This window comes from Python bivittatus, unplaced genomic scaffold, assembly GCF_059951505.1.
Source record: "Python bivittatus isolate LINGU-HERP-01145 unplaced genomic scaffold, Pbiv_v1 ctg000350_np1212, whole genome shotgun sequence".
NCBI lineage: Eukaryota > Metazoa > Chordata > Lepidosauria > Squamata > Pythonidae > Python > Python bivittatus.
In genome coordinates this window covers 43,886,591-43,911,568 of record NW_028277074.1, presented here as the reverse complement: position 1 = coordinate 43,911,568, position 24,978 = coordinate 43,886,591, and the positions used below count along the sequence as shown (strand labels likewise).

The 24,978-nt window shown below is 39.3% G+C and overlaps 2 protein-coding genes and 1 long non-coding RNA gene across 13 annotated transcripts in view; 2 read left to right on the top strand and 1 right to left on the bottom strand.

Annotated features, from left to right (window-relative positions):
* Positions 1 to 11,917, top strand: part of CHST10 (carbohydrate sulfotransferase 10) — a 17,190-nt gene extending 5,273 nt beyond the window's left edge. For 5 of the 10 annotated variants that reach the window (XM_025170650.2, XM_088145049.1, XM_088145051.1 and 2 more), the window contains 5 exons: positions 1,179 to 1,314; positions 2,321 to 2,418; positions 3,730 to 3,964; positions 6,239 to 6,344; positions 8,585 to 11,917. In XM_025170650.2, coding sequence (XP_025026418.1) covers positions 1,215 to 1,314; positions 2,321 to 2,418; positions 3,730 to 3,964; positions 6,239 to 6,344; positions 8,585 to 9,122 — 1,077 coding nt within the window. In that variant the 5' untranslated portion in view covers positions 1,179 to 1,214 and the 3' untranslated portion in view covers positions 9,123 to 11,917. Of the gene's footprint in view, positions 1 to 458; positions 1,315 to 2,320; positions 2,419 to 3,729; positions 3,965 to 6,238; positions 6,345 to 8,584 lie in introns of those variants that run through there. The other 5 variants (XM_025170651.2, XM_088145046.1, XM_088145045.1 and 2 more) reach the window with 2 other exon arrangements.
* On the bottom strand, positions 5,070 to 23,974 carry LOC103055145 (uncharacterized). The gene is made up of 4 exons (XR_001560021.3): positions 23,602 to 23,974; positions 19,007 to 19,101; positions 6,227 to 6,328; positions 5,070 to 6,133 (listed from the first exon to the last, which is right to left on the bottom strand). It is a non-coding gene; the product is annotated as an uncharacterized LOC103055145 (long non-coding RNA).
* Positions 23,915 to 24,978, top strand: part of LONRF2 (LON peptidase N-terminal domain and ring finger 2) — a 43,868-nt gene continuing 42,804 nt past the window's right edge. Inside the window, exon 1 of one of the 2 annotated variants that reach the window (XM_025170655.2) lies at positions 23,915 to 24,978. In XM_025170655.2, coding sequence (XP_025026423.2) covers positions 24,189 to 24,978 — 790 coding nt within the window. In that variant the 5' untranslated portion in view covers positions 23,915 to 24,188. The other variant, XM_007434413.3, reaches the window with a different exon arrangement.

Here is a 24,978-nt window from a genome sequence, read left to right as displayed (position 1 = left end):
AAGGACTTCAGCTGTATTATGACAGTTATGCTACTGATAGAGGAGGTATCCTGTCCTATACACACTTCACTGAGTAGGGTCCCTGCAAGCTTATTCTGAGTAATATATATGATTGCATGGTAATTGGGCTTGAGTGCTGTTGTCTTTTGCAAATCTGAGGCAAGTGAGCATTGTGCAAACAGCAGTGTTGATAGTGTTAATTTAAAACTGATTTATTCATGAGAAGATTGATTACTTTCTGCAAACATAACACATCTGTATGTGTTTACAAAATTGCCTGATAATGGGGAAAAATGTTTGAAATTAATTGCAAAATTACTTTCAGTTGCAGGGAAATCAGAAGTTTTAGAAAGATGAGCTTAGGGCAGGGTTGTCCAAACTTGGCCACTTTAAGATGAGTGGACTTCAACTCCCAGAATTCCCCAGCCAGCCATGCTGGCTGGGGAATTCTGGGAGTTGAAGTCCACTCATCTTAAAGTGGCCAAGTTTGGACAACACTGGCTTAGGGATTCTTTTCTGTCAAGGTGCCTCATCCTTGATAAACTATGCTTGCTTACTTGAATAGCTTAGCTCAGTAGCACCTGCTATCTAATTCTATAACCTTTAATACTATTGCTAAAGCCTCTATTTTTCCAGTACAGTTATAAATAAACTAAATTCTCATTTTTAAAATTAACTTACTCAAATGAGTTCAGGATGGCAAATAATGTTGCTAAATCTGAATGTTATGTCTAACACCAAGTTACCCAGTGAACTTAATAACAAAGAAGGGGAACCTCATTTCTTTTCCCATCCCTGCAAAAAATACACCAAAATCTCTAAGTTGCTATATATTGCATTCAAGCTTTGTTTTATTTTATTTTTTACTCTTTCCTCAAGATTTGAACTTTGGTGGAGCATTTCTTTAATTCTCCGTATAGATAAGAACATATTGAAAACCTTGCACTTTCTGGATAAAGCCCTTCTCTTTTCAATAATAATAATAATAATAATAATAATAATAATAATACAGTAATAGTACAAATAAATACTATATATTAGGTAGTTTAAAGGCTGTGCTGTTAGACCCCTTACTAGTGTATTCTGTATGTCAGAGATCTTTCATTATTTGTAGAGACTTCTCATAAAATAAGCAAAAGGGTACACGTTAATTTATTTTTGTGGCTTTTAAAAAGCAGAAACCTACAGAAGTTACATGGCTCATATCTGACATCATGCACCACCGGTGGCTGCTGTTAGCTGCATGCTTTTGGGTAATATTCATGTTCATGGTTGCTAGCAAGTTCATCACATTGACCTTCAAAGATCCTGAGGGTAAGTTGATCCAACTTTACTTTTATTACTAATGCAAGTAATTGCTGAACAGTTTTGTGTCCAAAAGAGTGTGAGAGAAATTAAACAGAACTTCTAATTTTGGCTTTTTCTCCCCATTCATTTTGCTGGGTCTAAAATTCAGGTCTAAAAGGTAGTTATGAAGCAGCTTGCCTCTGAGTTGCAAGAGTGAAGTATTTATCTAGCTGATTCCCACTTTTGGGGGGCTTTTTCTACCTCTGTTTTTGGCAAATTTCTAAATGTTGAATATTGCAATTATTCCTTGTTTCTTTGGACCCTAGACACTATCTAGGAAAATCAGTGTGAGACACGGTGATTTGATATGCAAAGTAGAATTCTGAATATATTTTATATGTAAAAGTACAGATACTGAATTATTTTGGCATTTTGTGTACAGTCTCCTTTTCAGATTAACATGTAAAGTAGTACTTGGGCATAGAAGTTAAAATCATTTATATTCTTTCCTGTATGGAAGGTTTTTGCTTAGCTTGGATATATCCCTCTGTATCCATACTCTATACTCTATCCCTGTTCCCTTTCACAGACTAAGTGAATGATTTTAATGCACTGGAAGCACTATACCAAGTTATTGTCTTCCAACTGACTTTGCAATAATTATATGATTTTATGGGGTTTTCCTTTATGCTCCTCCCTCGTCTAAAATTCAGTCCTTGAGGTTAAATGACATCTTTTCAGACTTAGTTTAAAAACCAACACAACCAGACATTGTCTGGGAATTTGAGGAGTTATCCCAATGTATCTAGATGACAAGTTTGGGAAAGCTGGTTGGTTTACTGTCTGCACTAAGGCTATCTGAACCATGGTATTTGTTTTTTAAAGTCATTTGTATTCCATTTAAAATCTTGAATGACAGCCTGATTTGAAGTGTAACTTATTTATAATTATATAATTGTGATCAATTAAATTGATGATGTAGTATGAAGAAAAAAGTTTGCTTTTCTTCAGTTACTCTATTTTCCTCATCTAGTACATGGTGCCAAGCAAGAGCCATTAATACTGACAGCTATAACTGAAGTGGGAAAAGGTCACATAACAAAAGAGAAGAGGCTGCCTGGACAGTTTCAGGTATATAGTAGTGACAGGTCAAAAGGCTAAATAAATGGTATGGTTGCACAGTTCTCTATGTCACATTTCATTGTGTTAGATTCTAACTGGTTCCTGGAACCAGTCAGTCAAATACCTATAGAGATTTACAAGTAAGGCAAAAGTGTAGTCATCTCTAGCGCTATTATTCAAAAGCACTGTACCCTTGCTTTATTGTCCATGAATTGATCCATCTTATTTTTAAAAGCTATTTTGCTACTGTTTTATGAAATAAAAATTTGTTACATGATTGGGTTATATTCACATTTTAAAACTTAATATTTTATATTTCTGTCTGTAATTGGGGATACAACCCTAAGCATTCTTACCTGGAAATCAACTCTGTTGAATATAACATAACCAGATTGGAGTGCCACCTTCTGTAGCAGCTTTTAGAACTCGTTTAGAAGTTCTAAAAGCTTCCAGATTGTACTTCTAGTTAACCGTTTAAATTTACAAATTAAAAAATGGAAAAACTACATTTTGCAACATTTTTGCATTATTTTTATTTTTATCAATAAAGCAAAAACAGTTTTTCTTTCCATGATGCAGAAAACATATTCATTCGTTTTAGTCCGCATTTAGAATATCGTTTGGTTTGTGTTCCCCATTTATTTGTAAATTTCATTCAATATGTAAAATTTTGTTTTATTTCTGTACTGATGGTACAGTACAGTGGTACCTCGGTTCACGAACTTAATTCGTTCCGTGACTCTGGTCGCGAACCAAATTGGTCGTGAACTGAATCAAATTTTCCCATAAGGTTCAATGTAAATACGGTTAATCCGTTCTGAACCATGTTTTTTTTTTTTTAAACCGCAAAAATATGACACAAAGTATAGCACGAAGAGAGAGAAAGCTAATCTTGCTCGACGTGACTTCTGGCGTGGAGGACAGGAAGGCGGGTGGGGAGGCGGATATTGCTTGGAGGGAGAGTCCCCCTCCCTACAGGAAGCCGCGACCACATGTCACGGGAGGGAACATGGCCGCGGATTCTGTTCGTAACCCGATCCGGCGTTCGCGGAGGCAAAATTTTGTGAACGGAGCTGTTCATGACCCGAATTGATCGTGAACAGAAGCATTCGTGAACCAAGGTACCACTGTACTTTGCATCATCTTGATGGAAGTAGCTATTTCAAAAGACGACTAATCATAATACCAGCAGAAAGACAATAGTGACCTTTGGAAACCTTGTATGCATTTGAATAATAGATTTTCTTGTACGAGTTGAACACTGAAATGCAAAATTATTTTTGTTCTTCTCTTCTGCCTGCCCCCCCTTTTTATATCAAGACAATAGGAAAAGGTCTATCTGAAGACCTTGTACATGAAGGCCTGGTCCATATGGAGAGGCTTGATCTACTCAGGAATGTCTGCCAAGATGCATCTCTGAAAAACCTCACCCATACTACTGTTTCTAAGTTTGTTTTGGACCGAATTTTTGTATGTGACAAGCACAAGATCCTCTTCTGTCAAACTCCAAAAGTTGGCAACACTCAGTGGAAGAAAGTCTTGATTGTTTTAAATGGTACTTAGTTAACTTTTAAAGTCTCAAATGTGTGTTTGCTTAGACAAAGATTTCAAAAATTTCTACCAGCAAAATATAAAAATAATGATTCTGTAGAATAAAATTTTATTTTGGCATTTTATATTTTGTCTAGTTGGAAGCTACTTCAAATATCCTAGCCTTCCAGTTGTAGCTGTTCCACTTATATGTGTCATTGCCCACCAAAAAGAATTTTGCATATATAATAGGCTTCCTGTCTTGGTTCTATCATGGAAATGATTGTGTGCTGGAATTAATCAAGGAGAAGTTATACTCTGCTTTCTGTTAACCTTCTATAATTAGACAACTAAAGTATCACAGGAAAACAGAGCTCTCAACATGCTCAGGGTTCTTCATGGCATAAAATTTGATCAAAATGCAGGTTGGAGATAAGGGAGGAAAGGAAGAAGAAAAGGATGATTGCAAAAATTTTTGTACCATGTTCCCCCATTCTAAATTATACTGGAAAATGATGGTTTCCACTGCTGGAATGAATACAGAACAATAGTTACTTTAAATTTATAGCGTATATCCAATTTTGAGAATTATGAAATTGAGCTATTACTTGAACCTGACTCCTTCTTTAGGGAAAATACACAGGTTCTTTGGTGGAAGCTACTCACATTTCCATAGAAAACATTGTTGGATAAATCTACTCTATCTTCAAAAGAATTTGATCTGTAAGCCTAATTTAAAAATTAAGATTCCTGATGAGTTTAGGTAGCTAAGTTTAGTAAGTTTTAGTAAAGCCTTTGCTTTAATTTAAACTATAAGTGATTATTTCTAAATTTTCTCGGCTGGATTTTTTTAAATAAACTGAATTGGGAGTTGCAGTTACTTCAAGACTTTTTGCTAGCCTGAGGAATGCATGTTTTTCTCTAGAAGTGCAACACTTAGGCCTGGAATTTTTGTCTGTTCAAGCTGAGATTTATTTTAAATCACATGAGTGTTAGCAGCACATCTACCTCAGATATATATAACAAAGGGTATCTGGCAGCCTGTCCTACTTTGAAGGAACGGATAATTCTTTAGGTTATCATATTATCTTTGAATTCCATTTTGAATTATTTCTAAAATTAAGATAATCTTTGCTCCCCTGATCAGGATGAATTATAATCAAGAATAAAATAGTTTTAAATAATAACAAGAAAAACTCTAACAGCAACCACTGTAAAACACAATAATAAAATTTTAATTTATTTTAGTTACACCTTTGAAGTTAATACAAAACAAAGTAGACAGAGATAGGCTCAACTTTATTACATTATTAAATCAGCTCAATTCCATGTGGCTATTATGTGAGAGACAATATTGCTTAGAAATAGTGGGCTTTGAGGGCTATAATTAAAATATGTTAAGGCCTTCTGTTGATGGAATTGTTTCTGGTAGTGGAACTGAATGTGTAATTCCTGCTCCCTCAGAACGTTTCCTAAGGGTTGGAGTCCCTTTGGAGCAGATGGGAGGATGACAGAAAGCTATAGTTAGAAGTAAAGGAGAAGAAAGTCCTAGTGTGCAAGCAGACTTCCACTTCCACAATATTGGATTTTGGCCTAAGGACAGGAAACTTGATTACTGAACTACTTGTATGTTTGTACTCTGGCTTATGTATTCTTCAGACATAAAACTCTAAGGAAGAGTTATACATAACTGTAGTTTATGGGTAGTATGAAATCAGAGAACTGGCTAATCATATGTCAGTGTTAGGGATCTGGCTTTCTGCCCGTATCTAAAAAAACTAGTATAACTGACCCATTATACTTTTGGGTCCAGCTGTTCTAGTTCCAGCTTTAGTAATTGGTCAGAGTTTAGGATAAATACCTTCCACACCTAGAATGTTATGATCTGGCAGTGCTGAGAGCTGGAAGAGATTACACCAATATACAGATACCAGGAGTCTGTCTAGAACCTCTAGATTGTTACAACATTGGAGAATTGTTGTCACGATGAAAAGAATGCACTGAGCTTTCCATTTTTTAAAAAGCAATTTGGGGGCTCAGGCCTGGGTTGTAGGAAGATGGGAAACTTACAGCAATATCAGGACTGTAGACTGGACTGGGAAGTAGAAAAACATCCCGGCAGTAGGTAGCAGCAAACTGCTTGATGGACATTTCCATGAAGATACCAAGGCCTGACTTCTCTCTGCTTTCTTACCTAATAGGAGAAACAAATAATCATATGACAGCCACCAGTGTATGTCACAATGGGAATAGACTGAAAAGTGCCACTGTAAAAGCAAGTTCTAACTTATTTCCTCAGGAGCTTTTCCTTCCATAGAGGAGATCCCCGAAAACATTGTGCATGACCATGAGAAGAATGGCCTTCCACGCTTATCTTCCTTCAGTGACTCTGAAATTAAAAAAAGGTAAGTAATTTGATGTGTCTTTGAAGACTCCTTTCAGCATGAAAATTTCATCTTTGCTCATTTGATTATTTGTACAGTTTGTGATTATTATTTATTTAAATGTTTTATAGCTGCTTACCCCCATAGACTCTTAATAGAGGCAGTAATCAGAAAAGGCTTTATTATAGTTTGGATAATGATTTGTGTTGTCTCCGTATAAGCTGAGAGTTGTATAAAAACTATTAAAATTGGCAGTAAAGGTCAGTATACCATACATCCCATTTTTTATAATTTTTGCATTTCACATCTTGGCTCTAGAAGAGACCAGCTGTATTGTACTGGTGTGGGTAACTTGGGATTTCTAAGAAATCATGTGGAAGCAAGGATGTAGCAATCTCTCCCTACACACAAAAATACACACACCATTACCAGCAACTGTTCTTTGAGACAAACCTTGGAGACAAGGTTCTGGTTATTTTTAATTGTATTTCTGATTTTAGTTTGTTGTAAGCCGCCCAGAGTCCCCCGTTGTGGGGAGATGGGCGGGGACAAGTCAAATAAATAAATAAATATTACTTTTTTTTTTAAGTAATATTCTTAATCTTGATAATGAATGGTATTCATAAATGGCCTTAATAGCATATGCATCTTTAACAATAGAATATAACTGTGAAAAATAATTTGAATACAGACAGTACTCATTTAGCAACTACAATTGGGACCAGTAACTTGGTTGTTAAGCAAAATGGTCACTAAGCGAAACCACGACTGTGCTTATGATCTTACTTCAGTTTGATTTTGCTTTACAGATCTGCAAACATCATAAATGTGAGGATTGGTTGTGAAGTTACTTTTTCATCACCATCGTAACTGCGAACGGTTGCTAAATGAGGCAGTCGCTAAGCAAGGACTACCTGTATAGTCTGTATAAGAGCAGGACTAGAAGAAAAAATATATGTTGAGATATTACCATTTTATAACCTCTTTAAATAGTCTTTTAAGGACTCTACTTGTACTCTTTTAATGGACTGCATTTTATTGCATTTCTGTGCAATTATTCACATGACAGCTATTTTAGCAGCTGCATTCAGTATTAAGTGAGCAGATTTCTGTTCATTGATAGGAGTTGCCTATGTCCTTCCTTGTACAGACTTACAAGACACACAAGGGGCATAATGAGTAAATCTGTCTTACTGACAGATTCCTGTCGGGCTCTTTGCCCACTGCCTAACACTAGTTCTTTCCAAACGCTATTCTCATGGAGCTCCCTTTAACAAGATTTATTGAGAAGAAAAGGAAAGTGTTGTAAGAATTTCAGCAACTGAAGTATTCTACACTAGACCCAATATATATCTGCATGCAAAGCATAAACTCCTTGATTTTCTTTCTAAGAACCTTCCTGTAATTTTTTTTTTTTTTTTGGTGGATCTTTTCACTGACAGTGGGGAATCTAGCAGTTGTTTACACAAGTCTCCCCAGTTTTGTCAGTCTGGGAACCAACTACAGGTAGTCCTCATTCAGCGACAATTCAAAGTTATGCTAGTGCTTTGATTTACAGCTGTTTCTTGTAGGTACAGCCTTCGCAATGTTCCACGGTCACACAATCGTGATTCAGGCACTTGGCAACCAGCTTGCAGTTACAATGGTCGCAGTGTCCTGCAGTCACATGGTCACCGCAACCTTCATTTGCCGGTTTCCAAGAAGCAAAGTCAATGAAGAAGCTGGCAGGAAGTTGCAAATGGCGATCATGTGACTGTGGGATGCTGTGACCACACAGGATTTGTCTAATGATGGCAATTGGAACTGCTGCAATTGCTGTCGTAAGTTGACGTGGTCATGTGATGTCACACTTTACAACCATATCGCTTAGCAACAGAATTGCCAGTCCCAATTACATTGTTAAGCTACCTGTATTATGATACTATTAGGTGAACATAACTGGAAATAATCAAAGATCTTAATTTTGTGTAGGTTTCTCAGCTGAACAGTATATAAAAATGCTTAACAGCAAAATAAATATATTCTTTTAAAATTTAGCTAACAAATACATTTAACTTTTGTCTGCACTACTTAAACTGTTTAAGTTATTAAAAGACTATTCATAAAATCACTAATTATGTGATGCCTCAATTGCATATCATTTGCTACTGTAGTCATCAAGAAAGGAACATGTATGGGCAAATCATTGATGCTAGCTGTGAATTTTCAGTAAATAACTTAAAATGCTATCTACAACTTTTTTTCTTATGTTTTCCATTTAGACTGAAACTGTACTTCAAGTTCTTTATCGTAAGAGATCCTTTTGAGAGGCTTATTTCTGCATTTAAGGATAAATTTGTCCACAATCCTAGATTTGAACCTTGGTATAGACATGAAATTGCTCCTGGAATTATTCGAAAATATAGAAAGAATCGCACTGAGACTAAAGGGCTGCAGTTTGAGGACTTTGTGCGCTACCTAGGTGATCCAAATCATCGATGGCTAGATATACAATTCGGAGATCACATAATTCATTGGGTAACCTATGTTGAACTATGTGCCCCCTGTGAAATAACATATAGTGTAATTGGACATCATGAAACTTTGGAGGAGGATGCACCATACATCTTGAAGGAAGCAGGAATAGACCATCTGGTATCTTATCCTACAATTCCTCCAGGCATAACAATATATAACAAAACTAAAGTGGAACACTATTTTTCAGGAGTAAGCAAGAGAGACATAAAGCGCCTTTATGCCCGCTTCGAAGGAGATTTCAATCTTTTTGGCTATCAAGAACCAGATTTTCTACTAAACTAGTATCTAGAAATTCTGGACAAATGAATCTAGCTGATTAAAACTTAACTATAAACATATACTATGTAACTGAGGCTCATATTATTGTACCTTTTCTAGATTTTTCCAATTGTTCCTTGTATTTGTTGAATATTTGCAATAGGAGCCACAAAGGACTGCCACTTAGTCATTAAAAAAAAGTATTACTACATGACATTACAATATATTACAGGCAAAAATTACTAAGATAGTACATGTCAGACATTCCTCTTCCCAATAGAGAATGAATTGACCAGTAATCTGTAAAGAAACTTATGAATACAAAACAAAACATTTAGAAAGGGTGGGAAATATTGCTTAAGTAAATTGCCTAAGGGCATGATATGAAACTTATAAATCTATGGAGGCCAAAAAAATTGGTAAGTATTGTATAATTTAAGGGAAAGACTCCAGATCCTACTGTGGAATCAATCTGAAAGTCTTTATTCTTTTGCTATAGTCTTGTGATGGTTGCTTACTGCTGTTCATTCAGAAGATAACAGCTGTGTGAATTTTAACTTATAAACTCTGAGTTATTATGAGTTCAGAAATCTTTTGCAAGAGAAGCTATAGATCCCATTGAAGAAATTTTAGAGAACACTAAAAATGATTCTTCATTTGCTGAGTAACTTTAAAGAAATACCAGTATCGATACATATGCATAAGTCTATGCATTTTGCCATGGTCTGCCCACCCCCACCCCCCAGTGGTGCTATCATAAAGCTATGAAGAGTTGTCATAATAAATGAGATCAGTGTTCCATTCAAACCTAGTATCTTATTCTTGGGATTTTTAAATTTTAGAAATGCCCATACATACAACTGGGGCAGCAAGCCGCCATAGATATGTTTATTTCATGTGTGTATGTAAGTCATTTTTTCATCTCTCAAATCTTTACCTTATAAAACAGGTTACAAAATTGAGAAGCAGGTGCCTATTGATATAAACATAATGTGCCATGTTGCATTATTTCATCATGAGCCATAATTCCATCCTTATGCCCAATAATTTATATGGCGTTTTCACAATCGGCCATTAGATTTGGTAGAGTCCTATTTCAAGTTCAGAAAATTACATTATTGATCCTTCCCCCCCAAAGATTCCTCTCGATTTTTTCAAATGAGTTTGTCTTCATACTTTCACAGCAGAACCTGCCATATAAAACCATCAGTGAATAAACAGCCAATTGAATCCAAAACATTAATGTGTGCGTACACAATTATCAAAATGTTAATATAAAATGTAAATGCCCAGGACTGTAATAGCAAAATGTGTGTGTGTTGTTTCTGTTGGATAAAGAAAACTTTAAGTTCACCAGCAATAAAATCTTCCAGTTGATGCCTTTGTTCCCTTGGGTTTCAGGAGGAACAAACAGTTAAATTTTAGTACATCAAAATGTAAATTTGGGGTAACCCTTTACTTGCTGTAGGAAGGTCTTAATGACTTGGCTAGAATGGTTGAAATGAAGAGAAAATCTATTAAACTGACTAGTATAATTCTCAAGGAGTTTTGTATTTGTAAACTTGAAAAAAAAAATCAGTGCCAAAACTGCTCCTTCCTGTGAAATAACGACTATATTAGTAAGAGCTAATCTCAGAAGAATTCCTAAAGACTGAGCCATTCTACACAATATATAAACGGAGGTAGTGGAATTCAAAATGTAGGGCTACAGGCAATGTTGGGTGAGCAGAGTTGGGCTTGTACAACAGCTTGGTCCAACAGCTTGGTCCTTTCTACTCCCCTGCAGGTAAATAAGGTGTGCAGTAAACACTCTCCAAACTCTGCACAGCAGATTTGGTGAGGTGGATACCTGGGGCTGTAGAAGGACATATAAGTTTCCTGTAGACAGTATTGTTATATTAAACTGTAACAAATTGTTCTGTTTTATAATCTTCCCATCTCTCTTTGACTGTAGCACATCAGGATAAAGCTTTAATCTTTTTGTGTCTTTTTTTTTTTTTTTTGGGTGCCTTCGAGTCTGTCTGGACTCCTGGTGACTAGAAGTCGTAGCAGGTTTCTTGGCAACATTTTTCAGAAGTGATTTGCCCTTGCCTTCTTCTAGGGCCGAGAGCTGGCTTCATGCCCGAGGCAGAACTAGAACTCAGTCTCCTGGTTTCTAGCCTGGTGCCTTTAATCACCACAATAAACTGGCTCTTCTTTTGTGATTAGAGGGATCGTTTAAAATAACCCCTGCATAGATTACTACCATTTTTATTTTGTAATGTGTAGGATGGCTTACATTTATGTATCGTGAATTATGGGGTATTTTTCATGTGGACCTTTTCCTGACAGATACCTGTTCTGTGTAGGAAAATTACATATTAAATTGTGTGCATGAGTGGAAAGCACATTGCCACATGCATATGTGCTTATAGCTTTCCTTTACAAAAGTAGTATCTCTATAAAAATTATTCTATATGAAGCTGTCCTTACTATTATTAGCAAGAAAAAATGTGACAAAACTTAAAATCCTCTTGTCCGTCTTGTTGAGAAAGAAAGAATATTTGTAAGAACATTGACATGGTAAGATTAAAGTTATTTTTATATGAAGTGGTAGGAGAAAATGTGTTTATTTCAGGACTAATGAGCTGATCCAAGTTACTTCTCTGCTGAATTAAAATGTAACAATGTGAGAAACGTGTAGTAAATTAAGGCCTTAAAAACGTTCTAATAAAAAAGTGAATTTTCCCTTCCTTTTCTCTAATTACCCAGAATATATTGAGCTGTGTCTCTCTGTTCTCAAAATAAATATGAAATAAAATCCAGGTGATCGTATTTATGCTGCAAATAATCTATATTTTGTGGTTCCTGTTCAACAATTTCTTCGCCTCATAAAAGATGCGGGGAGCAACTTTCAAATAGTGTATTTTTCTGTCTCTCAAGGATGGGAGAGAAGCAAATGTCGGTGTATGGATGAACTTGGTGACATTACTTCACACTAGGTAAATGAAACCAATTAATCTGAGCTTTGCTTTCCCCACTTTGTCCTAAAAATCAGTATAAGTCTCTTAAATATATAAATAGATAATGTACATGAAGCACGGCCCTTACTCAGTGACACCTAACTAATTTTATATATTCCTAAATGTTCATGGACTTGTGACCCAGAAGTCAAATTCTGATAGCCTTAACCACTTGACCAGTTTAAGATTTATGTTGCATTTCTTTATGATTGTTTATTACATTTGTACCCTGCTGCAATGAATTCACCTCTCGATGGCTTAAACATAAACTGAATTTAAAACATCCATGGTAAGCTTAAAAACAAAACAAACTTCATGAAGTAAAAATTTAAAAAAGATGGTTCCAAACAGGTTAAAATGCTCTTTGGAACAGCTCTATTTTCATCATCTTCAAGAAGGCATTCAGGGATAGCACCTACCTGATATCTACAGGGAGACTGTTCCACAAGATTGGTGCTACCACTGAAAAGCAACACCTCCTTGTTTCAACTCCCTTTAGTTCCCAATGGAGGGGCACTAGGTGTGGTTTTCCCGTAGATGATGATTTAATAGGTTGGACCAATTAGGATTGGAACATGTGTCATGCCCTAAAGGACTTTATAGTCAAAACCAGCCTGTTAAATTCCACCCAGGAGTTCACTGGTAGCAGTGCAGTACAATTCCTTGGCAATTTATATATTAATATTACCCCCAAGATGGGCAATACATGGCACTTCTAATGTTGCTCACAAGTCCCCCACCATATGCCACGTTTTTGAGGTTGCTGGAGCTTAAATTCAGTAAGAAAGACAAATGTGAAGGATAAAAGACAATTATCAGTCTCACGTACTGGGTAATTTCCTTTGTCATGACTAAAGCTTTTACATCAATGTCCATAATGGAACTATTCCAAGTATTGATGAAACCAGAATATATCTACTTTCGAAGTGCTTCTTCCTTAATGTTTTCATCCTGTCTGCTGCCACATTAGGTAGATTTAATTAACACGTGCTGGTCTAATTACCTATCTCACCCAACTGTCATCTGTTGTAATTGCTGAAGGCACCCTCTGCCTATTGTCAGAAGCCAGAGCCAGAAATGTAACCATGAACCCTTGTGGGGAAGAGGCTGTCTTTCCAAAGCAGGCACTTAAAAGGGCTGACTCGCTTAAGGCCACAATCCTCCCAAGGGCTTTCTCTCCTTTTTTTTTAACCAATGATGCTGCCTGTAGTTTAGTACTAGTAACGCTCAATTAATTTCTTGTTAGTGAGCAAAGCAAAAGAACAAAAAAATTGCTCAAAAGGAAAAAAAACTAGGCAAGAGAAACTCTTATGAGGAGCTACAACGCTTCAGTGGACTGTAGGATGGGATCAGATTCATACTTAGAGCAGATCAGTTGGGATCAGTAAGACTTGATAGGAGATTTACTTAACATAATGATCTAAATCTGTGTTCAACACTTTCAAGCATTTTGTGATTTTAGCAATGCCTAAACTGCACACAATAATGCAACTATGTGAAGCGTGCTTCATGTGCAAGCTGTTTCTATGGATAGTTCCCATAATGTTCTGTTAAGTCTGTTTCTCCTTTTCCAAGCCTAACTATCAAAAACTTGGTTGGCTGTTCCAAGAAAGAAAATCACATACCATAAAAGCTTTTGTAAATTGGAGGAATTGCTTTCTAAACTTTGATGAATAACTAAGATTACAATCTCATACCAATTTATCTGAAAAGTCCTATTGAAACTAACTGAATGGATTCTATATATGTTTGTGCTATAAAGCCTGCAGGTCAGCTCATTAAAAACAAGAACAACAATGTATAGCATTGTGAGTTGCTATATTTTATGGATTTGCTTATGAAGGTATTTTCACAGTCATTTTAAGGATGCCGCAGTTTTAAAAATACATTTTGCAGTTGTCGGATTTTGCATTTTGTCCCCCTCGATTGGCAATTAGGTTATGTTAGAGATTCTAGTTTGCATGCGCTAACATGCTGAGGTTAAATGGGGCTTCAGTTGTGCTTATGGTATACTGCCCCCAATGTCCAATATTGACCAGTTCTTTCCTTACTTTTGCCAGGCAACACTACATGTGTAACAGACACAACTAAAGCTGATAATCTAATTTATATCTTCTCTATAATGATAAAAATATGTGAAAGCCTCAACTCAGTAAAGCCATGTTGGGCAACAGAGGTCAATATTTATGGGACCATGGCATATGGAAAGACAAAGTATGTAATATATCTGAATGAAGGTGGTCTGATCTTGTGGAGTTGATGAGTACATGCAGGGAATTGAAATTGCAAAATTAATTATAAGTCAAAAGGCTAAAATGTACGTCAGAAAGAATAACGTGTCATTTCAGTTGCTGTGGTTGTGTACAAAAGTAGGAATACATCTGCTGCATGTTATGCTCCAGTAAATGGTGATAATGGAAGAACCAGGAATGAATTTAGGGGAAACACTGTACAGTATTCTGAACAAATGTGATCCAAAGGCAAAAATTATTCTGTTAGGTGACAGGAATGGTTGGGTGAGAATTAATGGAAGAATTTAAAAAAGGTCTTGGCCATTTCGGGACTCAAGAATGAATAAGAATAGTGATTATTTGAAGAAAATTTCCTTAAAGGTCTGTTTTCAGATATATGCTTTAAATATGTCTATTTATATAAAGAAATGAGTATAAATCTAAAAGCATTATTGATCTATTATGAGGAAACAGGAAATCAGTGATCGATGCAAGGATGATTAAGTTCTGAATGTGAGAAAGACTTTTTGGTAGTGTCAAAAGTAGAACTTGGGGAAAAAGAAAAGAAGTGGAAAAAAAGAGTGAAAGTAGAAAGACTGCAAGAAGAGAAAATATGTCTTGTGTGAAAAAGTACAAGATATGTTACACTCCCAAGAGAATGAATGGAGAATGTTAACGAAGATGATGTGGAAACTGCTGGGAGTACAGTGAAAAGAATGCTACAGAGTGCAACAGAAGTTTCTAGAATTATGCTAATGGAAAGTATGAAAAAGAATGTTTGGTGGAATGTTGAAGTGAAAACAGCTGTGAGTGAGAATGCATATAAGAGAAGGATTGCTGCAGAAAAGTAGGACCAGAAAAAGCTATTGATAGAAAGTCTACTAAACATGAGAAAACAGGTGGAGAAATTTGAAGATATGCAAATGCTGGTGAAAAGGTAGTAGAAAGTAGTACACTGTCCCTCAAAAAGAACAAGTACCTCCAATTTTATTCAAGTACTATCTTCCAAGCTTTGAGGTTAGGGCTTTTGCTAAATAGCGACAACATTTGAAGATGCCTATTTCCTAGAGAAGGCACAAACAGAACATAACAGAATTAGACAAAATTATTCCACTAGTCTTATCTTTCTTTAAAAGAAAATATGGAATAAATGTTTATCCTGAATATGCAACATTTAGCAGAAACCTACCCCAGCTTCCAGTTGGCTCTTTTCCAACCTTTTTCTCCCCTAAAACATCTTGTACTAATTACACTAGTTCATACTGTTGCATGTATGAAGTCAATTCTTTTTTCAATCTCTTGACAGAAATGCAACTCAGTAGAATGCTACCTGTCAATATGAGACCCAGACCTGATATGTTTTTTGTTTTTGGCAACTTTTTCTCCCAAGAATGTTCTGAACTGCCAATTTCAAGTTTATGGCATGCGGATTATAACAGTACCCAAAGCAGAAGTAAGAGCCCAAAGCAGAAATAAGAATTTGCAATAGCACCGAGTGCCCAATTTAGGCATTCAGCCATATGCAAAATTCAAAAAATGAAAAGACCAGGATAACCAATATCAGCTGAAATGGTATATTACCATAAGGGCTACTTTGAGATCCTTCTCTATAATACATGATATTCCTTAAAAGTTCCACTGAAGCTAAAGGGATTCTTCTGAACAGCTGATCAACTGAAATGAAATTCAGGAAAGGGGTTCCATAGCTTGCTGGACCAAGGAAGCCATATATTTTAAACCTCTTTAATCTTTCTTTGTGACAAGTTGAAGGTGGCAGCAAATTAATCCCTACTGTGGTAAGTTTGGGACTAGTATATTTTTTACAAAGCTACAAAAATACAGTATAGTATTCTTCATGCCGAGTATACTTCTGTTCAAGTTATTAGTTAACTGTAATAAAGCATTTTGAAAAACCTATTCTGTATATTGAAAGTCACTCTACTTAGGTTATATGGATGTTAACCAATAACTCTTAATAAAATAATGGGCAATACAAGAAACAATATTCTTGATATTTCTGAAGAATTACAAAATGAGGACTATATTTTTGCTTTACCAGCCAAAAATTTTTTAGTTAGCCTTTTCTATTTATTTCTCATAGAATGGGATATAAGGCAGTTAGCAGCTGAAAAAGCATTCCTTTGAATCAGCAGGGATAGGAAATATCAATCTGTTTTTTGCCTGTAGCACAATGCCAGCTAGAATGTATCATTGGACAATTGCCCAATGCTATATATGTTGACGAATCACCAAAATTAACTGCCGCATCTGATGGATTCCTTCGACAAGTGAAATTGCTGTTTATTTTCCACCCTATGAGTCAAATCCAAATTAGCCTTCCAGGCGGAAGAGCAGCGTGTGAGCAAGAGATCACGTTTGGGCTTTAAGGAAGTGAAAAGAAATTCTAAATGACAGCATCTATTAAGAAAAAGAATGTTTCTTCAGTTCATATGAGTCATGCTTCAAGAGGGTAAACACAAATAAGGCAATAGAAGCTATGCTAGTTCTCAAAGAAGGTTAAAAGGATCTAAACAAAATCAGGTGACTACCCCAAGATGAGCTGAATATTTAAAAGTGAATCCTTTTACAGATAAGCAACCTTGTTTAATTAGATTATGGGAGATGTTGGTGAGGCTGGAGCACAAGTAACATCACACCAATTCCAGAGTTCTGGGTCTATTGCCTTTGATGTCACTCCTTATGTCATTTAAGTCACTTTTTCTGTGCCATCATAACTTCAAAGGGTCGTTAAATGAATGGTCGTAAGTCGAGGACTACCTCTATGCCAGTTCTGCTTCCATGGAGGCATCAAAGGTGGGATCAGCAAGTTAAGGTATACCCTAGGGGCCAACTATTTCACAGGCCCTTGCAAAGTTGAATGGAAACAATAACAAAAGTAAATTCTGCCAGGGAACCACCATGCTGAACGAGCATTTAATAAGATCTGTTCGACCTCACTAGTTGCCAGAGGGTACTGAGGGCTCTGGCAGAACTCCTTCCCTGTCCTGCCCCTGGAAACCCTTTTAACTGGACTGACAGTGAATAATTGTTAAACTAGTGAATACAATCACTAAACCATTATTCTCTGCTTACCTTAGGAGAATCTTCCATTTGATGACAGACTGTTATCTGTCATGAGCAAGAAAAACAGACCAGGTAGCAAAATGATATTGTGAAAAACTACTAAGGTATTGGCCCCCTGAGAAATGGAAGATTTCTTCATGCTGATTTTTGTATTATATCTTGAAAGAAAGAGGGGAGCTTGTAATCTGGAGCAATGGGAAAGTACATCTTTCCTATGGAATCAAAATTAAAATAAATTTTGTAGCTGTCTTCCATTGCACATCACAGTAATAGTGTTGTTGTCATGTTCTTCCTACTCTGCAAAGGTGCCTAACTTTTATTACCTCTTTCTACTGGTAAGGTCTGCAGGCCAGGCAGCTAAACATAGACTTTAGCTACCATGTCTACCTTAGATAATACAGTGTGGAGTCTTGTACTGGCTATTTCACAACTTGTTTCCCATCTGCAAAATGGAAATATTGATTTCATAATGGCAATAGTATGTCACATTCTTGTTTTTTAATTCTGCCTTCTGCCCTATCTCCCCAACCTGCTTGCCTGTCCTGTTGTACCTGTCCAGTCTTGCCCTATGGGAAGTCACTCCATTTTTAATACAGTGGAATACCACAAGTAGACTAGCCTCAAGGTATGCAACATTAACGTGCTGTAATTATTATTTGTTAGCTTCAGAATTATTGCAGCATAGCCTGCCCCAGACAACCTTAAGTATATTGTAATTTACAGTGACTCTCTTCTTTGTTCTCAGAGAAGGATGGAGCACACTGATAACACTGGTTTTTTGGCCACAGCAATAATCAGAGGGTGATGAGGATGGAGTCCATTATAAGTGGACAGTTCTCACATTAGTTGAAGCAATTTCTAATATGCACCTATGAACAACAAAAATAAAGCTAATTCTCTGCTTGTATTGAAATATTTTTTGTTTTCACAAAGACAGCTACCCTGGATTCTAAGGAAGTCCTCCTCTCTTTACAAATCTACTCCTCACATCATTTTGTGAAGGAAGGGAACCACTAACCCCAAGAGAAACAAAATACAGTAGAGTCTCACTTATCCGACATAAACGGGCCAGCAGAACGTCGGATAAGCGAAAATGTCAGATAATACACAGTAACGATTGAGTGCGGTAAAAAAAAAAAAAAGATCCGCTGCGCCTGTCACAATCAATTTTTGCGTTGCGGCACTGCACCGTCAGGAGAAACAAGAAAGAGTACACTCACGCAAACAAGCGGCACACTTTTCTCGTCGCCGATTTATGCGTGTTGTTGTGTTTTTTTTAGGGGCGTCGGATAAGACGGAATGTCGGATAAGCGAAAGTTGGTTAAATGAGACTCTACTGTACTTGCTTTCTCAATGGCACCTCTAGTCTTATTAAGGATTGCATCTCCAATAAAAATCATTGGTATCAGATCTACATATGCTCTCAGAAGGCAAACAAAGGTTTGACTATGATTTACAAGCATTTATTTGATAGCTCCCCACAATTAGATACATTTCTTAGCAATCTCTGCCCAGGTTCTGTATAAGACTAGTAGTCATTCTAGTCATGACAAACTAAAAGCGGTCCCTGCTGCCGTCTCTCTGTCATCACCTGGTAATCAGAAATGGTCAGCTCCTGGTTGCAGGCCACCTCTGGGTGCTCCAAAAACTACATCACATCGGTATAGTGGCATGATTTCTCAGTAACTATACACAGAAAACAGAAGGAAAGACGTTAAGTCCTGAACACATTTATCAATGCTAAAAACTCCAAATTCAACCAATAGTGGGCTGAACATTCTCTTCCTCTCCTTTCTGGCCATGTCCTTGCATCCTTGCCATGACTCTTGTGGTTTTTAACCATCCACCCTCCATTTCAAAAACCAGTAACTCCTGGTTGATTAAAAAAACTCTCTACTCTTGAGATAACTGAAACTTACACTGCTGTGACATTTGCCTTCAATTGATGCTGAATACTAAGAGTCACTAAGGTTTGTATTCTGAATCACAAAATGATAAATCAAAAGAAAATCACGATTGCAACCCTCAATTTTAATCACAGAAAAAGAAAAGGTACTTCATTACATTAAAAAATATATATTTTGGATTCACAGCGATTTGCTATGTGTAGGAGTGTCCTGGGACTGCTGACTAGTATTTACAAAGTTCTTTACCATCACAGAAGCAGACAAACAAGTCACCTGTTTACCAGAGCAGAAGCAGACAAACAGTTTAGTCACAAGTGCAGCCTCCTCCAAACGGGCACCCACAGCCATCCTGCTTCAGGAGGACAGGTGTTGACTAATCCGTTTGGAGAGGCAGATCAGCAATACGTTTGTTGCCATGTTTTGTACTGGCCAAACATGATGGCTGATTGAAATTGAGTTCCCAGCAAAGAAGCAAAAACATCTGTCCAACTCCAGCATAACTCTCTTCCTAGCAACCTGAATTCCAAATTCCATGCTTTCACTATTAAATGGTTCTTTTTTGGCTTAGAGATACATATTGGATTTCGTGAATGTGTCATAAGGGGGATGCGTGGTCTGTCACAAAAATATGGATGTAGTGGAAATCTCGTCATAAAATCCCCACGTAGCAAAAGTTAGTGACGATATATCTTGCTGTTCTTTTTAGCCTCCCACACAGGAATACTCACTATCAGAGTATCTTACTTTGTTACTGTTTTCTTCAGCCTTCCACTTTCATTTTTTTTTAAAAATGCCAGTGGGAGTGGTACAGGGCTCAGAAGCATTCTTGGAAATAAAGATGGTTGGTAATTTAATTTGCTGCATGCACAGAATCTTAAAAAGAAGAAGGTTGTTGGGGAAAGTAATGTCCAGAGCAGCACGTTTTGCACAGTCAGGAGCCCTTGGTTGCCTTTTCAATAAAAAGAATGGGCAACCACTCCAACAGTAGATGCTGGAGGGTAGGAACAGCAAGAAAACCTTGAAAGAAAGACCTCCGTATATCGTGCTCAGGGCAAGTCTGTTGCCTTGGGTGCAGTGGAAACCATTCCCACAACAAAATAAGATAAGGCACCATCACGTTGTCCTTCATCCCAGCAGTCTGGGGCCCATCTTGATAATTCCACTTTACCTCTGCCTCCTCACAGGCCTTTATTATCAGCAGTTCTCAAACTGTGGTCCGTAAAAGTCCACCATACAGCCCTCTGCAGCCTCCTCACATTCACTGTCAAACAGCTGGTTAGGCAAGGGCCCACTTACTACCTCAGGCCCCCATCTCCCCACATTCACCACCAGCCAGCTATTTTGCAAAAATGGATCCGTGGCTTAAATGTGGTTCACTGAAGTAGGAGTGGTTACACAAGAAGCAACATAAATATTAAAATATCAAAAAGCAGGTCTTGAGTGCAGGTACCAGCTATGACTGTGATGCTGTGTTAAACTGTATTCTCAGACAAACCTCCCCTCCCCAAAACAAAACCATGAATAGAAGATACAAGAAAGAATATCTAAAATGGAATTTCACTGGGCTGGAATGGTCAAGAGCACACACTACAGTTCAGAAAGCCCCTGGTGCAAAGCTTACCTCAGCCGAGAATGTATTAATTAGCTTTTGATAAGCCAAATACTCTACCGCATTCTAGTATCCACCATAACACAAAAATAATATCATTCTAGATTTTCAAGCTGCAATATAGTTACTGCAACAAAATATGTGAACAGCTTTCACTACTACATTTTGTATTCTTTTTGTTCCTTAGTTTACCAGATTAAATTTATGCTTCTTCCACCTTTTATTCTAAAAACTACAGTATTTACTATTTGGATTCACCACTAGATGTCCCCAACCAACAACTCTTATTTAAATAAAATTGTCAATACCTTCTGGTCAGTTTGGCAGTCATGTAAATTAATTATTACATAGGAGGAAAGACATATAGGATGATTTGGTAGTAAATCTTACTAGTGATTATATATGAACAATCCTGGTCACAGAGATGCTATGCCAGGTATCTTCATAGTCCAAGATTGTGAATAAATATAGATGGTTGTATCTACAAGCCAAACAGGTGATTAATAGCAATATTATAATGAATGTCTGGAAATGACTGCATATTTAAAGCTATTATTTTAACTGTTAAAGTAAAACACAGGAATATATTTTCTGTCTAGCTTATAAAAGCGTGGAGAATTTATCACACGTCATGTGGATTGTACTGCTAAACATTTCTAAAGTTCAATTTTATTATTTTCACTATGAAATTCTTTATGTCAATTGGTGAAAATGTTTAAGTGGATAAATGATAAATATTGAGCATGCTTTACTTGAAAGACATCATTTACAAAAAGAAAATCTGATAACTTTTCAGTGCAAATCCACGTTCTAGATAAGAAAGTGCTCTGCATTTAAAATAAAGATAGCTGAAATTGTGATTGCATCTAAACAAGGCTTTTGGCCAATATTACAGAAGCAGTTTGCCATTGTCTTTTACCAGGATTTTGTTTTGTTTTGCTTTTCAGTTTCCCAGCCTAACCATCCAGCCTGCTATTCTCTGGTGGTCCTTAAAAAGTGTGCAAATGAAGGGCCAAAACAATGTCTTCCAGTTTCCCAGGAATCCTAACCCAGTTAAAATTGTTTTCTTTAATGGGATCCCAATTTCTGACAATTATAACAGATTCATGCAAACTATAAGCAGAGGCTTACAATGCTCAAACTGTCAGCACTCCGGAAGGATTGGAATTGATTAGCTATAGGTATAATCATAAGAACATTTTTCTGAAGCTGGTGAGGTTTTCTGTCTAGCACAGAGGTAAGCACTTTAGGTCCTCTGGCTACCACTTCCATTATCCCAGACTAGTAGCCACACTTGTTGAGTGCATCAAGGTTGACTACCCCAGCCTAGTCAATTCAAGTTGCAAGAAAATGCATGAAAAAAAATGGGAGGGTTACAGTGATAACAGCCTTGTGTCTTGATCAATGCAAACATCGTCTCTAATTTTGCAAGGTACTATTCAACACTCATATTTATAACAAATATAAAATCAAACATCATTATTTTGACACTGAGAGGGAAGGATAAGTTCTTGCATAAGAAAAGTATGGTAGAATACCCATGCGGGCATACTAACCTTCCACTGTGGAAATAATGCAAGCCTTTCTTACAAAAAGAGAAAAAAGATGAGGTGTATGTTAACACATTTTACTGACCAATAGGAGTGCATAGCTCAGGGTTGAACTGCGGAGTCCCTGGGGCTCTCTGAGCTTGGTTCTTTTCTTGCAAACTTTTCATTACCCGGCTAGGTAACATCTTTAGTGCTAGAATGGGATGAGATTTGCTCTCTATTTATCTGCTGTGGCAATAGAAAGGGAAACAAAGACCAGAACATCTCCTCACCAGCAATCATCACGCAGATAAGCGGAGATTAACACCAAGATTACCACCAGACATACAAGCAGTAAACAATACCCTGATCAAAGAACTACCAGAGGGGGAAAAATAAAACAAAACGCCCACCCCCCCCCCCAACACTGGCCGGGCATGCCACAGAATATAATCAGAGAGCAACCCCCACCCCACTCTAGCACTGAAGACATTACCTAGCCGGGTAACGAAACCTTTGCAAGAAAACAACCAAGCTCAGAGAGCCCCAAGGACCCCACATTTTACTGAGCTTTTTTATCCTCAGCTTAGTGTAATATTTGAACGCAGACAGCGTATTTTGCGTACTATGGTTTATGGTTCAGTAAACCAGGTCAGGGGGTGTACTTAACACATTGTATCAGTTCTAAGAAATTGTCATTTTTGTTCACTCCCCGCTATTGGGGGGGGGGGGAAGCAATCTAGCGTGTTCAATTATTCGTTGAGGGTCCCATCTTTCATTAAGTTAATTTAAAAAAAAAAAGCATGGGCCCCGCTCTGATTCGACGACACGGACTGCACGGCAAGCGCTCCGCTGAGCCTGACGACGCTGTTGCGAAAGTTCCCTCCCCTCCCCTCCCCTCCCCTCCCCTCGGACGCCGCGAGGGAAGGAGAACAAGTTCGCAAGTGCAGCCGTCTTTGCTCCAAATTAAAAAAAAACACCTGCGCGAAGCGCGTCTGTCCAAATACGCCCGATTTATAGCCGGCGGTTGAAACGAAGTGCTAAAAGCACCGTGTGAATAAGACCGCTCTATGCAGCTGTGTAGAGGCAAACGCTAACAGCACTTGTGCAAATGAGACCGCCCTAAGTAGATGTCACCTACCCAACTCGGCGAAAGATCGCCCTGAGCCTTCGCCCCACGGCGGAGAAAGAGGCAGCGCGGCCAGAAGGGAGCCGTCGGCTACCTGCGCTCGCCCCCCAGCAAGCCCCTCTCCGGCCGCGCACGTGCGCTGCGGCTGGCGGAGGGCGTGCGCGCCCTGCTCACCAGGCTGGAGACTGGGCGGGCTCAGTAGGGCGGTGCTGCCCTCCGCCGGGGAGGATGAGTTATACAACGGCTCCGAGTTGCATAAGCGCCCGAGCCCAGAAATAGTCGCGGCCGCCTGCTCGGGAGCGCCGGGGAGGGAGCGCGCGCCGTCCCATTCTCCTTTCTCCTCCCCCTGGCCCCACCGCCGTCTCCGCCGGGGGCCGCCCGAGGCAGGGCTGGCGGCGCTCCTGGCTGGCCCGGCCCTCTGGCGCGAGGGTCCGAGCCGGGCTGGGCCGTGGGCGGAGGCGATGGAAGGCTGCGCCGGGGCGATTCCCCGCTCCGCCCGCCTTCGCGCAGCCTGAGCTCGACCATGGAGCACTAGCAGCAGCAGCAGCAGCAGCCCCCGCCGCCGCCGCCACACCCACTTCGCCTGTCTGGCGGCGACAATGGAGCTGGGGCCGGCCGCCGGGCAGCCGGCGCAGCAGTATCCCCACCACCCCCAGGCCCCGTCGGGCGGAGGTCCCTGCCCGGAGATGCTGCAAGTAGCCGAGGAGGCTTTCCGAGGCGGGCAGTTCGCGCTGGCGGCCGAGATCCTGAGCTCGCAGCTGGCCGAGCTGCCGCAGCCCGAGCGGGGCCTGTGCCTCCGCCAAGGGGACGCGCTGGCCCGCGCGGGGCGCATGGCCGAAGCGTTGGACTCGTACAGCGCCGCCGCTCGACTGGCCCGCCTGCGGCCCGAGGAGTTGCGCGAGCTGACCGAGAGTTTCGCCCTCCTCGTCCGCGACAAGGAGCTGCGGCTGCCTCCCTGGCAGGCGCCGGGGAGCGGCGGCGGGGGCGCCCCGGAGGCGGCTGACCCGCTGGGGGACCCCGCGTGCTGCCGCCCTCCGGAGCCGCTCTGCTGCCCGTCGTGCCTGCGTCTCCTCCACGAGCCGGTGACTCTGCACTGCGGGCACACCCACTGCAAGCGCTGCGCCCGCAGCGGCGGAGGGCACTGCGTCCGCTGCGCCGTCCGGCGACCCGTCTCCGCCTCTGCCTCTGCCTCTGCCTCTGCCTTGGTCCCCGGCCCGGCGAGCCAAGCCCCCGCCGGCCTCCGCGTCAACGTGGTGCTGGGCGGCTTGCTGGAAAAATGGTTCCCGGCCGAGAACAGAGCGCGCCGGCTGTGCGCCGAGGGGGATGCCTTGCGGGAGAAGCAGGATCTGGCGGCCGCTGTGGAGAAGTACAGCCAGGCCCTTGAACTCG